At 40.9% G+C, this 18,090-nt stretch overlaps 1 protein-coding gene across 1 annotated transcript; it reads left to right on the top strand.

The window, feature by feature from the left end:
- The first annotated feature begins 3,660 nt into the window (after nucleotides 1–3,660).
- On the top strand, nucleotides 3,661–4,674 carry LOC107159999 (olfactory receptor 5A1-like). Its single transcript, XM_015506646.2, is given in 2 exon segments — nucleotides 3,661–4,114; nucleotides 4,116–4,674. Coding segments are annotated over 2 exon segments (927 nt in total). The 5' UTR covers nucleotides 3,661–3,746.
- Nucleotides 4,675–18,090: the final 13,416 nt, after the last annotated feature.

Below are 18,090 nucleotides of genomic sequence, written 5' to 3'. Positions count from 1 at the left end.
GGCTACATCCAAACCTTATTTACCCCTTTGGTCAAGATCAGGGCTCCAGGTGTTCGCAGAGATGGGTTTTGTTCTTGCTCCAAGAGTCTGTTCTTAGTCATCTACCTGAAGCTCAGAATATTAGGTGTTGTAGGTGAGTCTGCCCTTCTCTCTTTCTCACACTGGTTACTAGTGAATCCTAAAATCACAGAATGGCAGAGTAGAGAGGCCTCTGAAGGTGGCGAAGGTGAAGCAGGAAAGATGCTGAGACCCTCTATAGTACTGCTCTGACCTTATGGAAAGGAGCTGGGCTTCACCTATTTTGCATTCTAGAATTCTGAGATTTTTGTTTCTTGAAAAGTTTTCTATTGTTTACAAATAGAAATTGGACAGAATATGTGAGTTAGAGAACACTGGTGTAAGTAATCCCCTTGTTGCATATACAGAGGTTAGGAAGATTAAGATTCAGAAAGCCAAACTATTTTTCCAAAGGTCACATAGTTAAAAAAAAAAAAAAGTAGGAGAAATGAGACCTTGAATCAACATTGTTTAACATTCCACCTAGTGTTTTCTTTGCTATTGTAGACTCATGGGTGTGAGCATGAGTGTGTCTGAAATTTCAAAAAAAGATTGCATTTCTTTGAGTCCTCTTTAGTTACCTTTGAGACTCCGTGTTTTAGAATGAGGAAGAGCAGAAAGAACTACTACAGAATGAGATATTGATTCTGTCATCACCTTTGGTACCAATCCACTGTACAGATGTTCACTCTGTCTCTTTTGGCATTAGTTTTATTATCTATAATGGAAAATTGAGCCTACCTGGCTTCTAGGTCTGATATTTTATTATTTCAATATTAGAGATATATTCTCTGAATTTTTCAGACATCAGGACATCACTTAAAACCAGCCAAGTCCAGTGGTCTTGGAATAGGGCAAGTTTACAGTGTCTCTGTAATAACTATTTAGCCAGTGAACATAATACTCATTGGACATCTGTCACGTGCAGGGCACCCAGACAGGTGGTGGTGGTGGTGGGCTAATGATCAGTGTAGACAGCATCTCCCTCTCTCACTTCAGTATTTCCAGGTTTCCTTCAACAGACCTACAAAATCATCTGAATTACAATAAACACTGTACTTCAACTACGTTATTTGTTTGGGAATTATCACATTCCTCTTTATCGTGATATATACTTGAACCTGTTGCAATGTAAACAGCCTTGGCAAGATTGAGGTAAGAAAACTTTCCATTTTCATGTTCAGAACTCAGCATCTGTCCTAACCAGTCAGTTGGAATGGGAGAAGGATCATATCTATTGCAGTTGTATCTGTAATATAGTCCTACCAATTGCTCAGACCCATGGCCAGGTGATTTCCTAGCATTTAGGAAAGAGAACAGTCTCTAAAGTCAAGGAACTGAGAGTTTAAATCTTAGCCTAAACACTTAATAACTTGCTGATCTTTTATAACTTCAATAGTTTTTTTGTCTGTAATATGTGATTTTTTGGAATTTCAAATTGAAATCATTCAGAATATTGTTTCAGGTCTACCATGTACCATTCCCTATAAAAAGCACTGAGGTTATAATGCCCTTCCAGAGCTTATGCTAAGAAAACATAGAAGATCTGGGTGTGGTGATGCATGCCTATAATCCTAGCAGGTGGTGAGGCTGAGATAGGAGGATTGCAAGTTCAAAGCAATCAGAGCAGAGCAATTGGTGACACCCCACCCCCAACATTTCTACACATTTTCTAGCAAGATTCATTATGATTCTTTTCTATCTTATCTCCAAGAATCTATGATTTCTACTCTATTACATTTTAGAGTATGATAAAAGCTAGCTGCCAATTATTATGCATGATTGCTACATAAATAGCCTGGTTATTTTTACCAAAATCATCTGAAGGTAAGTACATAGAAATGGATTATGTCCCATAGACATTTCCTTTTAATACTGATTTGTTTATAGTTCCATGGCCTCAGAACCTCCACCACTTATTTTCCATTGATGCAATATCTTCACATGATCCTCCTACGTGTCCTCCAAAGCAAGGTTTGAACATCACATAGAGCTGGTCTCTGGTCCTTGCATCATGACTCACCAGCTCTGGGCCCTTGCACAAGCTGACACATCACTCTTACATCTCTTCTTAGGATTCTCCTCCACCATAAAATGAGACAATAATAAGACCGTTCCACTGACCGTGAGGATTAACTGTTGAAAATAACAAATGCAAACTTTGGGGGAGAAAAAGAACTAATTTTATGACTTAGCCAATGATAGCACTGAACGTAGGTCTTTTCATTCCTGACCCAGGCTCTACTCTCCACTGCACCTGCTGATGAGGCAGGAGCATGAAAACAATGGCGACGCCCCCATCACTGCGTGCCCTGTACTTACATTACTGCCTGTCTTTGTAGTATGTGCTGGCTTATTTCATAATACTCAACACACTTCACATTTAGTTTTATTTGCTTACTTCATCCCTCTCTCTCTTTTTTTTTTCCATTGATTCCAGGGATTGAACCTAGTGGTACTTTACCACTAAGCCACATCCCAAGCCCTTTTTCATATTTTATTTTTGAGGCAGGTTCTCACGAAATTGCTTAGAACCTCACTAAGTTGCTGAGGCTAGCTTCGAATTCGTGATCCTCCTGCCTCGGCCTCCTGAGCTGCTGGGATTACCATCGCACTCACCTCTTTTGTCTTCTCTTAATCCCATTTACACTGTGCTCCTGTTCTGTTGGTATTTCTGATGCTCCTCGAACACTTTCCTGGACTCTTGCAAATGCTTCCTTCTCCTCTCCCTCGTTTAATATAAAGATCTCTGAACCACTTCTCAACCCTTCCACACCCTGAATTCTAATCCTGGTATCTCCTTACTCTTTGGAATCCTCTCTGAAAACGCCACCTGCTGTGTCTCGGCTCAGGGACACTGTGTACATACTTCTCTTAGCATACTGGTCATGCTTTGCTGATACTGACCTGTTTTTCTGCCTGTCCCATATATTGTGTTGAGCAGTCTGAACTTAATAATAATGATGTGTTAATTTCTACATCACCAATATCTAGCTCTGCCAAATACTAATGCAAGAGGTTTGATGGGTGGGTACCGATTGGGCAGGACGAGCGTTAGGGTTTCTCAGTGTTGAACCTGTTTTTCCCCTACCCCTTTTCAGTGTCTAGTGGGGATGCCAGATTTCCCCAGATCTGTGTACTTTGCTCCACTGCTCAAAAGAGCGTGGAGGGGACACCATGACCCCATGCAAGCTGGTCAGAACAAACTACCCTGATAAGAAACACCAAATCGTCTTTCTAAGTGTTTTGAGTTTTGAGATATTTCTTTTCATGAGAACAGAAGATCAGATAGTCTAAATCTGACTGATTAAATAATCGACTTGCAATGTTTGGGGCAACTGAAAACAGGAGTATTTGGCCCAAGTACCATTAACAAATCCCTTCAGGAAGCTGGTGCTATTGACAAAGAAGGTGACGATGCAGAGAATGTAAAAATGGCAGAGGGTCTATTCAGGGACATGCCACTTTTATATAAACAAATACAACGTTGACAGAGTGACAATTGTCTCCATGAGAGACCCAATACATTCTCTTGCTCTAGAGGGTAATTCTGCAGCACAGACAGGACATTTGCCTCACAGTGTGTCCTCTGATTCTGGGAATCTATGATTCCATGAGCAAAATGGTTTCTTCCCCCGGGTTTTCCTTGCCGCAGGAATCTCCTCTGGGGCTCTGAAGGCAGCAGCTCCATGGCTGTGGGAGAGAACGTCAGCACCATGACCAATTTCATCCTTTGGGGATTTTCTGAGCATCCACAACTGCAAGTTGTCCTCTTTTTGTTGTTTCTGGGGATCTACCTCGTGACTCTGGCTGGAAACCTGGGTCTCATGGTCCTGATCAGGATGGATCCACACCTCCAGTCGCCCATGTATTTCTTCCTGGGTAACTTGTCCTTTGTGGACATCTCATACACCTCCTCTGTAGCCCCTAAGATGCTCTGGGACTTCTTCCGGGAGCAGAAGACCATCTCCTTTGCGGGCTGCGCTGCTCAGTTTTTCTGCTTCATTGGGATGGGAGGCACTGAGTGCTGTCTCCTGTCGGCCATGGCATATGACCAGGCCTCTGCTCTACCCAGCCCTCATGTCACCTGCCATCTGTGTGACGATGGCCATTACAGCATATGCGGGAGGATTCCTCATGGGACTGGTCCAAACCAGCTCCATATTCCAGCTCCATTTCTGTGGACTGCGAGTCATTAACCACTTTTTCTGTGACCTGCCACCCCTGATGGCCTTGTCTTGCTCCCCTACCTTCCTCAGCCAGGTGTTGAATGTTCTCATGGTGTGCGCAGTTGGTGGGACCTCAGCTCTTCTCGTGTTGGTGTCCTATGGCCACATCATTGCTGCAGTCGTGAAGATCCGTTCGACCCAGGGGCGGATAAAGGCTTTCAACACCTGTGCCTCCCATCTGACCACAGTGATCCTCTTCCACAGCTCTGGCCTCTTCTCGCACCTCCACTCTAGTGCTGGCTACTCACAGGACAAAGGTAAGGTGACATCTGTGTTCTACGGAGCAGTGATCCCCATGCTGAACCCCATCATCTATAGTCTGCGAAACAAGGAGATCAAAGATTCATTGAAAAAACTCAAAAAGAGGAAAAAGCACATCGTTCCTTGAGTTAAAAATAAGCATTGTTTTTTTTCCCCAAATAGAGATAAAAATAAGTGGCTCAGAGAATCTGAATTATACATTAAAGAAACTGTTTCAAAGAAAATCTCTAACCTAACGTGTCTACTAGACAATTAGGCTTAACAGAGCTTTGCTTTCTTGTCGTGGACTAGTTCTGCTTAAATTTTGATCATTTGCAATAGGAAATAAATATGCTTCTCTATAACAGTCCTTAGCTGTAGAGCATCAGGTGCTGTTCAGGACACAATGTCTTGGGGCCAGATGGATCATGGTCCCAGAACCACCACACTCATCAAAGATCTCTACAATCCAACACTGCTGCTACCAGTCCACTAACCCATTGGGTCAAGTTTTCTGTTTCCCTTGCCTTGGATTCCAACTCTACCCAAGGACTGCTAGAAAGCCAATGCTGGCTTAGAAACCCAAGAGCCCTGATTGCAATGAGGTCAGCAATGGGTACTCAGAGCCATGGGGTGGCTCTAAACTATGTTTGTGAACAGCCACGGGTCACATCTGTAGGGCCATCAGTCCACTTGGATCAGACATTAGGAGCCCAAACCAGAGGCTCCAAAGCCAGGAAGCCATCGTGAGCAAAGAGCAGGGATGAGGGCCAGTAGAATACCAGGAGCCTGCTTTCCATGTCTGAAACCCACTAGTGACTGGGTGTTACCATCTGGTTAGGAAGAGAAGCCTCCCGGCAAGCCCTGGTTCCACACCTGCTCCCTAGACCAGTCTTGGTTTTTGGCCTTGCGTGGCTCTCTGACTCCTGTGGTTCTCAGTGCAACCTCGCTTGAGTCTTACTTCACGTGCTACATTTTTACCCTGTCTGATGTCCCCCTGGACCTCAGGCTCTGCTATGACCCTGACATCGCTGTTTCCATTTCCATGCGTCCCCTCAGGAGGGTTCCCACTCCAAACATGATGGGAGACAGGACAGCCAAGTCAGGGGTGGGCAGGGAACTGACGGTGGCATTGGAACTGCTGCTGTTTGTTGTTGGTACTGGGGACTGAACCCAAGGGCACTGTACCACGGAGCTACAGCCGCAGTTCTTTTTATTTTGAAACAGGGTCTCACTACATTGTCACAGCTGGCCTCAAACTTGCAATTCTCCTGCCTGGGCCTCCTGAGTAGGTGGTGGCACAGGCATGTGCCACCATGCTCAGCTCTCTGATTCTACTTTATAAGATAGTTCTTGAGCAAAAAAACTGAACATTTTCCAAGTCTGGTTTCTTTAATTCTTATGTGTTTCAGCCGTGGTGAATTATGACAGGCAACCCTGAATCATATTTACTTTGGCTATACATATTCTGCCTTAATCCACTTGCAATGATAGATCATTGATTTATACTGTGACCACCTGGACTATTGGCAGTGATGGGGTGGGGACTGTGGCTTAGACATACACGTCTTTGTAAAGCTTCCTTCATCCTGGAGTTGTTCAGACAGGTTAAGTGCTCCAGCAGTGTATTCTTAGAGGATCCTCTATTTCATCTACCAGCACACCTCAGAGATTTTTTTTTCTTATTTAAACTGTCTTCTTCCTGAGTTGTTAATATCCCCTTCTTTTTGTTTTTTAAACTTTATTTATTTATTTATGCTGGGGATTGAACCCAGGGCCCTGTGCTTGTGAGACAAGAACTTACCAACTGAGCTATAGGCCCAGCTAATAACCTCTTCTTTATTCCCTTCCTAAACATAGTACAGAGCTGGGGCAAACTATGTACATCATCATAATAATAATAAACAGTAATAATTGTTTCCTAAATGAATGAATAAGTCCAAGTCCACTTAGTAGATGATTTAGAGAAGTTATGCTAAAGGAAGGGAATTAACACTTACTGGATGCTTATAACATGCCAGTTATTGTGCATAGCAATTTTTAAAAGTTGAGTTTCAAAGATAAAATGTATACACAGATTCCTTGTTTTTTTTTTAAAAAAAAATTAAAAATTTAAGAAAATAAAAATTCAAACACTGTAGGTTAAAAATAAAGTCTTGTCTAACCATAACCCCCAATTTCAGTCTTTTTCAGTACTGCATAAAAGGTAATGACTCTCACATGTTGGCATGTAAATTTCCATTTTTTTCCCTATAGTCACTAAAGAAAAAAGTAAGGATGTTCTTAAAAAAAAAACAACTAAAAATAGATCTATAAATGATCTAGTTCTCCCACATGCTTTGGCATGCATACAAAGGAAATGAACTCAGTATATGGAAGACATAGACCTGCACTCACGTGTCTATTTCAGCACTATTTCTAATACCAAGAAATAGAATCAACAACCAAGGTGTCCGCTGAAGGATGAATGGATGCAGAGAGTGAGGTATATACACAAATGGAATATTGTTCTGCCATAAGAAAGCAGTAATGTGGTTAGAACTGGAAGAAATTATGTTGAGTAAAATAACCAGGCATGGAAAGACAGCTGATCTCAGGGGTAGAGGGTAGAGTGCCTCCCACTAGAGGACAGGAAGAGTAGGGGGAAAGGGAAGGTGGAGGAAGGTTAGATAATAGATGGGAGGAATAAACTCCAGTGTTCTACAGCACAGTAGTGACTATGGATTATAATCATTTATTACATATTTTATAAATAACTAGTAAAGAGTCAGGTGTGGTGGTGCATGCCTGTAATCCCAACTGCTTGGGAGGCTGAGGCAGGAGGATCACAAGTTCAAGGCCAGCCTCAGCAATTTAGCAAGGTCCTAAGCAACTCAGCAAGATCCTGTCTCAAAATATAAAAAAGAGCTGGGTCCCAGAGGCTCAGGGGCCTGAGACAGGAGGATTGTGGATTCAAAGCCAGCCTCAGCAAAAGCAAGGTGCTAAATAACTTAGTGAGACCCTGTCTCTAAATAAAATACCAAATAGGGCTGGGGATGCGGCTCAGGGGTTGAGTGCCCCTGAGTTCAATCCCCAGTCCCCCCCCCCCCCAAAAAAAAAGAGCTGGGGATGTTGCTCAATAGTTAAGCCCTCCTGGGTTCAATCCCCAGTACTAAACAAACAAAAAACACAATAACATCAATAAAAACTACAAAAGATAATTTTGAAAACCCCTAACCCAAAGAAATAATAAATACTTACAGAGACAAAATGCTAATGACCATGTTTTTATCATTATTCATTATATACATGCATCAAATTATCATACTGTACCCTGTAACTATGTACAATGATTATGTGTCAATTAAAGCAGTAATGTGGTTGGAACTGGAAGAAATTATGTTGAGTAAATAAATAAATAAATAAAGACAATCAAATAGCAAGAATTTAAGGTAAACCACTGGCTGGTGATATTAGGTGCTTTGGTAATCATTACTTAATTTTCAAATTACATAAAATTCAGAATATTGCCCCACAACCTCACATCCAATGTCATCAACATAGTATTATATTAATACCTGTTAAGCATATTCATGAACATATTTATTCAATGATGAGCTACCAGAAATAAAGATTTTAATTAAAAAGTTTACATTCTTTTGCGTATTAAAATGCATACACACATATATATATCAATTAAAAAATACACAGCACTGCTTTATGTGGCTGTATGCATTAACATACAAGGTGTCATACCAAATGCTCACTATACTTTATTTTTTTTAATTCAACTTTATTTTTTGAAGTTTTTCTGGTTAGTACATATAGATCTACCTCAGTCTTTTTCGTTGTTTCATAGAACTTATATAACAAAAGGTAAGCACCTTTTTATACCTATTGATGGACACTTAGGTGGTTTCCAGTTTTTACCAGTTTATTAAAAGTGTTGCAATATTCGTGTTTGTACATGCTGTGTCTTGCTGGTATGCAAATTTTATGGTAGAAACTAAGTTGAACTGTTGTTTTTAGGGAACAGACTACAATGTAATAGGGTGCCTATTTCTTCACACCCTTGGCAACGGATAATATTTTTCAACAAATTTGTTTCCTTTTGGGGAGTTTTTTTATAGGTATTCTTTTAATCCTTTCAAGAACCCTGGTAGATTGGGCTATTTATTGTCCTCATTTACATACAACATACTGTATACTACAGAGATGCTCTCTGTACAGTGTTTCTTTTAGTTTTCATGGCCTCGCTGTTAGAGATTTTTAAAAACTTTTAAAATCATCTAATTTATGTTTAATTGATAAATAACAATTGCATGTCTTTATAGAGAAAAACATGTCTGAATAATGTTTACAAAGTGGAATGATTGAAACAGGTTCATTAACAAATTCATCACCTCATACTCATCTTTTTTTGTGTGTATGGCGAAAACATTTAAAAATCTACTCTTCTAGCAATTTTGAAATACACAAGGCATTTTTATTTGTTACAGTCATCATTCCAAGAAAAGGATTTCAATCATTTTTGTCTGGAATGGGATTAGTAAAACTCAGGAAAGAGGCTAAGCAACATATACAAGGGGCATATATTGACAAATTAAGGAAATCCTAAATATTTGTCTACATGACACCAAAGTCATTAGCTGAAAATGCACATTCTCACATCAGAGACAAAGGAGAAAACATTGAAGCAAATTGTGAAAAGCTGCTTAAGTATTTTCTCAAGTCAGGCACAATTTTAAGTACAAAATGAGGAAGGAGAACTGACTTCGTTCTCTGGGATTAGTTTCAATATGATCATCATTGAAGTTAGTAAGCAGGAGTGATGTTTATTTAAAGTAGCATTATTCAATATGAATTTCTTTTGGGGGGTGGCACTGGGGATTAAACCCTGGAGTGCTTTACCATTGAGCCACATCCCCAGCACCCCACCACCACCTTTTTGAAACAGGATCTCACTAATTGCTTAGTGCCTTGCTAAGTTGCTCAGGATGGCCTTTTACTTGTGATCTTACTGCCTCAACCTCCCAAGTTGCCAGCATTACAGGTCTGCAACACCACACCTGGCTTAAATATGAATTTCTTAATGGAACACTTTTATAAGTGATTTTATTCATAAATGATCGTGAAACAAGGAAGAACCAAAATGTTAAAACAAAACAAAACTGAATGAATGTTGGATTAATAATGCCTCCCGAAACTAAGCATAATAAGGAGGCTCAATCCCAGTTAATAGCTATTGCACCTACATTCAGCAGAAGAAATGTCAAGCAGCTCTCAAAGACCTAGCAACTGGCAACAGCCTTGAGCAACCATGTACAACAATTTATCAATATGTGGGTGTGGTAGCAGGATACTGAGGGGAGGGGTTGATGTTCAAAAGTCTAACCCACCATCAACCAGACAGGTTGGGTTTTACATTCAATATTGTATCTGCATCCACAAAGAATCCTTTAAGTCAGAGGACTCTAGAAGAAATCCATTCCGTAACAGTTGCCTTCTTTGACAACATTTTTTTCTGTTTTTCACATTCTCAAAACTGAATTATATCACTGAACATGGAAAGATGAACTCTTCACACCATGGTCACTGGGAAATTTTTGAGTAAAATTTGTGGTCCATCTGTTGCAAGAATTTAGGTCACACTGGAGATCATTTTTATCCTCATTAGTGACTCAATTCTGCATCTCTATTCTTTTCACTGTTGTTTTAATTTGTGTATGTGTGTGTGTGTGTGTGTTCCTCCTGTCCCCTGTACTAGGATTGAACCCAGATGCTTTAGTTACTGAACTCCATCCCCAGCCCTTTTTATTTGTGTTTTTTGTTTTGCAACAGGATCTTGCTGAGTTGCCCAGGCTAGCTTCTATCTCAGTCTCCTGAGTAGCTGGGAATTATAGGACAGTGCCACCATGCCTGGCTATTTTATATATTTTTGAAAGTTACTTGTTTCGACATTTTGGAGTAAAGTAGAACATAAAAAATGACAAAATTTTGCTTTATCTATGAGGACAATACATTCAGAATTTAATTAGGATTATAGTTATTTTGATCACAAATGTCAGAAAACTCAATTCAATGCTACCAGAGGGAAAGCAATCATAAGTGCCAACTTTCAAAAGCTTAGGACTTGGAAGAATTGTGCTGTGGTGTCTTACTCAAATGATGTGTCTTTGTGTGGATATAATTCATACAATATTAATAGCTGTTCTTCTGTGGTACAAATGATCTCTATAGGTTTGAGTGAGTCTCAGACTCAATAATACATATAAAAGAAATTTTGCAAACTTTAAAATGAATGGGTTCCCTAATATATATAAAGCAAACCCTTGGGTTTTGTTTTGCATCTATATGTAATGATTTCTTGGACTCAGGATAAAAAGGAAAATAATTTTTCAAAGGAAGCCACAGAACAGCGACCTAACCTGATTTGCAGCAGCTCACCCATAGTAACATGGAAATACCCCTTTATTATTTTAACTCTAGTGATTCTATTTATAATAGTTCTAATAAGAGCACAGCTTCCTTACTGTTATACAGCTTCTAGAACTGTAAAAAAAAAAATAAATTGCTAAAACCAGAGAACTTATGGGGATGACTCTTAATGGAAGTCAGCAAACTTGTTTTCTAATACCTGCTTCAAAATGCCAAGTGCTTGAACCCATCCTAAAATCAAAGCATAAAATCAAATTGTCGTGAAGATCCTTGCCCCTTTATCCATTGCTCAAAATCAATGCAAGAGAATTTGAAAAACACTTTTTTTTTTTTTTGGTACAGGGGATTAAACCCAGAGACACTTAACCACTGAGCCACACCCCACCCTTTTTATATTTTTATTTCCAGTCAGAGTCTTGTTGAGTTGCTTAGGGTCTTGCTAATTTGCTGAGGCTGGTTTTGAACCCGTGATCCTCCTCATGGTTGGGATTACAGGCATGTGCCCCTATGCCCGGCTTGCACAAATACTTTTTATCTTCAATGAAACCAACGTATCCTGCTGCCTTTAGACATGCAGAGTAGAGCCAGAAAATAACGAAACTGTGGTAAAACAAAAGCTGAGTTACTTGTGTTCTGTGTACCGAGGTTTAAACATCACACTGCACCATTCCCACAGATTGTTGAGGAAACAGAATATCCCGCAGGGTGATTTTTATTAACAATGAAGAACCACATATAGTGATAGCCAAGAATATGACATGGGCTCCGTAAGTGATGTGGCATGAGCTGACAGATCTTAGAGAACGGTTAAGGAAACTATTCCTGTTCATTCTCATCCTCAGGCAGTATCAGTGCCATCTGAAAGAATCACAGGAAAACCTACCATCTGCGTTTCCGAAGGCACGAATAGCATGTGTACTCAAGCCTCTGACTGTCATTTGTCAATAATGACAGTAGGCCATAATCTCCATCATGTGGGATCAGGCCCCAACTTCTTTAATAAGACTCCTATAGCACAACAATTAAAACCAAGAATCAATAAATGGGATGGATTCAAACTAAAAAGTTTCTTCTCAGCCAAAGAAACAATCTGTGAGGTGAATAGAGAGCCTACATCCTGGGAGCAAATTTTTACCCATCACACATCAGATAGAGTACTAATCTCTAGGGTTTATAAAAAACTCAAAAAGCTAAGCACCAAAAATAAATAAATAAATAAATAAATAAATAAATAAATAAATAACCCAACCAACAAATGGGCCAAGGACCTGAAGAGACACTTCTCAGAAGAGGATATACAATCAATCAACAAATATATGAAAAAATGTTCATCATCTCTAACAATAAAAAGAAATGCAAATCAAAACTACTCTAAGATATCATCTCACTCCAGTCAGAATGGCAGCTATTATGCATACAAACAACAATAAGTGTTGGCGAGGATGTGGGGAAAAAGGCACACTCATACAATGCTAGTGGAACTGCAAATTGGTGCAGCCAATATGGAAAGCAGTATGGAGATTTCTTGGAAAACTGGGGATGGAACCACCATTTGATCCAGCTATCCCTCTCCTCAGTCTATACTCAAAGGACTTAAAAACAGCATACTACAGGGACACAGCCGCATCAATGTTTATAGCAGCACAATTCACAATAGCTAAACTGTGGGACCAACCTAGATGCCCTTCAGTAGATGAGTGGATTAAAAAATGTGGCATATATACACAATGGAATATTATTCAGCAATAAAAGAGAATAAAGTCATGGCATTTGCAGGTAAATGGATGGAGTTAGAGAAGATAATGCTAAGTGAAGTTAGCCAATCCGAAAAAACAAATTCTGAATGTTTTCTTGGATATAAGGAGACTGATTCATAGTGGGATAGGGAGTGGGAACATGGGAGGAATAGATGAACTCTAGATGGGACAAAGGGGTTGGAGAGGAAGGAAGGGGGCAAAGGGTTAGCAAGGATGGTGGAACAAAATGATCATTATTATCCAAAGTACATGTATGAAGACATGAATTGGTGTGAATATACTTTATATACAACCAGAGATATGAAAAATTGTGCTGTATATGTATAATAAGAATTGTAACGCATTCCGCATCATTTATTTTTTAAAAATCAATAAAAAATAAAAAATGAATAAACAAATAAAGGGCATTATGTCTTATCAAATGCTTTTTCTACATGTATTGATAGGGTCATGTAATTTTAACCTTCATTATGTTAATTTGCCATATTATATTAATTGATTCATAGTAGTTGAACCATCTTTGCATCTCGGGCATAAATCCCACTGGATCATGCTGTACAATCTTATAAATACACTATTGGATTAAAAAAAATAATAATAATGATCATGGTGCCTGAAAAATAGCCCCCCCCCCCAGATGTCAATTTTCAGAGCCTGGGAATGCATTACTTTCTATGATGTAAAAGGGGGTCAGTAGCTGGAGGATGTGGTGAGCAAACCGCTGCAGTGAGATGCAGGAGGGGACAAGCCAGGGGTGTGGTTGGCCTCTAGGAGCTAAAAAAGGCAAGGAAATAGACTGGCCTCTGAAGACTCCAGAGGGAATTTCCAACACACTAGGAAAGTAGATTTGTGTTGCCTTAAGTCACTAAATTTGCAGTTATTTATTCCTATAGTAATAGAAAATGGGTACAGTACGCGATGAAACCTATACCTGCATCACTCACCTCTGCAGATACATGGAGCTCGCACTCTTACGTGCCCAAACTTCTTCCTCATCGTCCTCTCCATCCTGTGTCTTTGTCTCTATTTTTCTTTGTCTTTGCCTCTTTCTGTCGCTTTCTCAGTCTCTCTCTTCCTCTGCCTCTATGTTTCTCACTCTGATTCATCTCTAAGTCTCTCTGTGTCTCTGCCTTTTTCAGTCTTTGTTTCTCTCCCTGCCCCTCTCTCCCTCCCTGTCTTAGAGCCACCCTGATCCCTGGGCTGGATCAAGTTCCCCTCTGTGTTCCCTTTCCACTGTGCACTTCCTGTTCACATAATGACATTTGTTCAATGTCTGTCTTCCTGTTACCAAGCAAGTGGCGCCTGACACATAGTACTTGCTCAATAAATTTTGGGGGGTAGCAAACTATTAATTTGACTACACTGCAGAACATTTCTAGAGCTCTAAGTGGCTTCCTTGTGGCAAAGCACATCCATTCTCCTGTTTACAAAGAAAGAATCGAAACTCCAAGTGGTAAAATAATTTGCTAATATCTCACAGCTGGCTAGTGAAAGAAGTCCTTTCCAGCCCAGCAATTTTTCCACTTATCACAAAACAGTTGGCTGAAGCTTGTTGACAGCTTATTTGAAAGGAGGTGAAAAGTTCCAGAAGGAAGAATGTAGTATGTTCTGAGAACCTTTGCTTTGTAGCTTAGCAACGTCAACTTCCTATTTTCAGAGACATTATGCTTCTTCAGCTCTGTCCCTTGAATTTTATAGCTACAGAAACTTTTTTCCTTCTCATCACAACTATAATGCCTCTACTGGAAAAGAGAGAGAGAGAGAGAGAGAGAGAGAGAGAGAGAGAGAGAGAGAGAGAGAGAAAAGAAAGAAAGAAAGAAAGAGAGAGAGAGAGAAAAGGAGAGAGAAGCTATGACATGAATGTGCCCCAGGGTTCTGCACAGGCTCCTGAGGGGTCAAAAGGAATTCAAGCCACTGGGCTTTGGAGTCTGACCCCTGTTCCACCAAAGCAGCTGCTCTTTTATGTTTTATACATTAGTTCTACAGAAACTTGTGTTTGAAAACATAGATTCCACTGCTGAGAAAATGCTTATAACTCCCACATTTAATCCAATCCTTTAATTTTGTGAATGAGGAAATTAAAGGCTAGAGAAAGGAAGCAATTTGCAAGAGTGACAGAGTTAGAATTCACACAGAGTCCCGACTGCCTTCTCTCCCATGTGCTAACTGCGCTCTGCTCCTTGCTCAGAATCCACTCACATCTCCTTGCACACCAGGGGAGCAGAGGGGAAGAGCAAGACCTGGCCCCTGCTAATGTCCTGCTGCTAGGAGGGTTATTTCCAGAGCTTCTTCCACCCCAGCCCTCAGCTTTCTTCCCCCTTTCCTCTCCCCACTCTCAAGAAAAGCCCTGTGTGTTGACCACTTGGTTTGAAGAATGGCTGTTCTTCACCTTCCCAGGGGAGCAGGGAGAGGGATGGGCAGATTGCATTGGTGGTGAGAGCTCCTCCTAGGAAATGGAATTCGTGGCTCTAGAAAGACCATCCATCCAGGCTTTGTGTATGGGGGGAGGTCTGTGTGTGTGTGTGTGAGAGAGAGAGAGAGAGAGAGAGAGAGAGAAACAGGAAAGTGTCAACACCTGACACTGCACTGTGTGCCCACTCTTTTACCTATGAAAATGATAACCAAATAAAACAGCTAAGAAAAGAGAATTGCTCTGGTTGAACTAACCCAGGGAAACTCCCCCACCCACTCTCAGGCACAGACACATTTATCCTAACACAAAGATTCAAGCTCAAAACCAAGAAAGGGAAATGTTTGAGAGCTGAAAGAGAACTCAAAATCAGAGCAGTAAGTGGGTCCTGAAGTCCCCTGCCTCAGGGGCTTTCTGAGCCACTCATAGACCTAATGGCAGGGTACTAGGGCTTTAAGGGCTGGGGGAAGCGGGGCAGACCACTGGTCCCATGTCCAGCGTTCCAGGGCTGCTGGAATTATCCTAGGAGTCAAGATGACTGTGTCCACACAGATGTGGGTCCTTGTTCACATTGACCCAAACCAAGACATGAACTTAGACGCTGGGTCAGTGTGAGTATCAGGCCTCAGCAGAAGAAAAGCTAAAATCACCTTGATAGGACAATGGCGCAGGCCACAGCAAACCACTCCCCACAGCAAACCACTCTGGTGGAGAACAAGCTGGAGACTCATAAATCACAAACCATTCAAGGAAACCTGGCACCTAGGGGACGCATCAGCAGAAATAACTAAGGGGGGAGATTTGCATGTCATGACCGATATGTAAGAAAATATTCTTCGATTGCTTTAGGGAAGCATCAGAGCCATAGCTTTTAGTCGAAGCAGATTGCTGTACTGGACGGCAGATTCGTGGACCACGCATCAGGCAGACTCAGGAAAGGCCCTGGCAAACCTCCCTGTGTTAGGGGGCGGACTCAGAAAGGGGGGAGCGACTTGCCAAAAGTCACCGTGCTGGCTAGTGGCAGAATGAGGAATAGAATCCGAGTCTCCAGACTCCTAACTAGCTACATTTTTTGTCCCCTCGTGCCCTCATTTCCGGAGGCAGAAACTAGAAGCCTCACTTCAAGATAGACCAGGAGAAATACAGGACAGGTAGCCTACCCAGAATGAGGAAGCTTCTCATCAGCAAGCTCTGATGCTAGGAATTTTACGCACAAGGTAGCACCTCCTTTTATTTGCTCACACTGGTCTGTTCCTGTTTCCTATAATCCCCTCCTTTCCTTAGTCCTTCTCTGACTACAGTATGATGGAATCGTTACCCAGGTGAGCAAGCCAGGTTCCTCTTTTCTCCTCAGCCTCCGCCCCACACCGCTTATGAGGTCACGATGGGCCACATAGGCCACAGTGATTCCCTAAGAGCACAGTGGAGCCAGGGTTGGTGGCACACACCTGTAATCCCAGTGACTTGGGAGCCTGAGGCAGGAGGATTGTGAGTTCAAAACCAGCCCCAGCAATTTAGTGAGACCCTGAGAAACTCAGTGAGACCCTCTCTCTAGTAAAATATTTTTCAAAAGGGCTGGGGATGTGGCTCAGTGGTTCACCACCCCTGAGTTCAATCCCTGGTGCCAAAAAAAAAGAATACAGTGGATGCAGTTGTATATGATATTAATACTTACTAAGGAGAATAAATGACTATTACTGGTTAATGAATTTACTATACCCTACTATTCCTTTTTTCTTTCTTTTTCTTTTTTTTTTTTTTTTTTGGTACTGGGGATTGAATCTAGTGATGTTCTATCACTGACCTATATTCCTAACCTTTAAAATTTTTTTTTATTTTGAGACAAGATCTTGCTAAATTGCTGAGGTTCGCCTTGCACTTGTGATTCTCCTGCCCCAGACTCCCAAATGCTAGGATTATAGACAAGTGCTGCCATGCCAGGTTATCCTACTTTTGAAATTATTGTTTTAGAGCAGTTTCCTTTTATTTAAAAAAAAAAGCGGGGTGGGGGGGGGGAGCAGGTGCTATGGCACATGCTTGTAATCCCAGCTACTCGGGAGGCTGAGACAGGAGGATCTCAAGTTCGAGGCTAGCCTGGGTAAATTAATGAGATCCTGTCTCAAAATTAAAAAAAAAAATAGAAAGGGCTGGGGAAGCAGCTCTGTGGTAAAGTCTCTAGCACCAAAGGAAGAAAAACAAAACTAAATAAAAATTAAAGTTTACTGTGACTCAGTAGGCAAAGTTTCTCCAGCAGCAGCTTCACACATCTTGATTGCAACATTTTCTCTTGGGCTAGGTTGAATCTCCTGTCATTTTGTTCACTGTGGCTCCTACGTGTATGAAATCCACCCACTGCTAATGCTGCCAATAAGAGGCCATGCCGAGTGACTGATGAAATTGAATTGATTAAGGACTATGAAGGGCTATGTCTTCCAGGTTAAGTACACTAGGATGTACATGCAAGGACAAAATTGCCTCATGATGCGTTTTTCAAACTTATCATCATTATCAAGCAACACATGATTATGCACCTATGTGGGAGGATTGGGAAGAGGGAGAGGGGTGAGAATGATCATCTTTGGGCAAATGACCATCCAGAATGGGGAGCACAGTGTGTATGGAAGATGGTCATGGGTTCAGTCCTGCAGGACCAGGGCCTTGAAGACCAGAACAAATGTAAATATGGCAAAATCCTGTGGTACATAGAACCCCCCATGCTACTTCTTATATTTTATTTATGATGTAAGATATCAAGTTCACAAGTTCCAAGTTCACCAAGGCTATAATTTCAGACCAGAAAATCAAATTCTTCCATAATAATAAAAATACCCCACTAGACTCAGAATGTACTACCAAATATTGGGATAAATTGAAATAAAAGTCCTATAATCATGCTACTTGGGCTTGAGGATTTATTCCCAACCAGACATGGCCAGTTTTTCCAGTGAAATATTTGAGATATACTGTCACAATTGTTTGC

This window comes from Marmota marmota, unplaced genomic scaffold (assembly GCF_001458135.2).
Source record: "Marmota marmota marmota unplaced genomic scaffold, marMar, whole genome shotgun sequence".
Lineage (NCBI taxonomy): Eukaryota > Metazoa > Chordata > Mammalia > Rodentia > Sciuridae > Marmota > Marmota marmota.
This window is presented reverse-complemented; position numbering and strand designations above follow the sequence as displayed.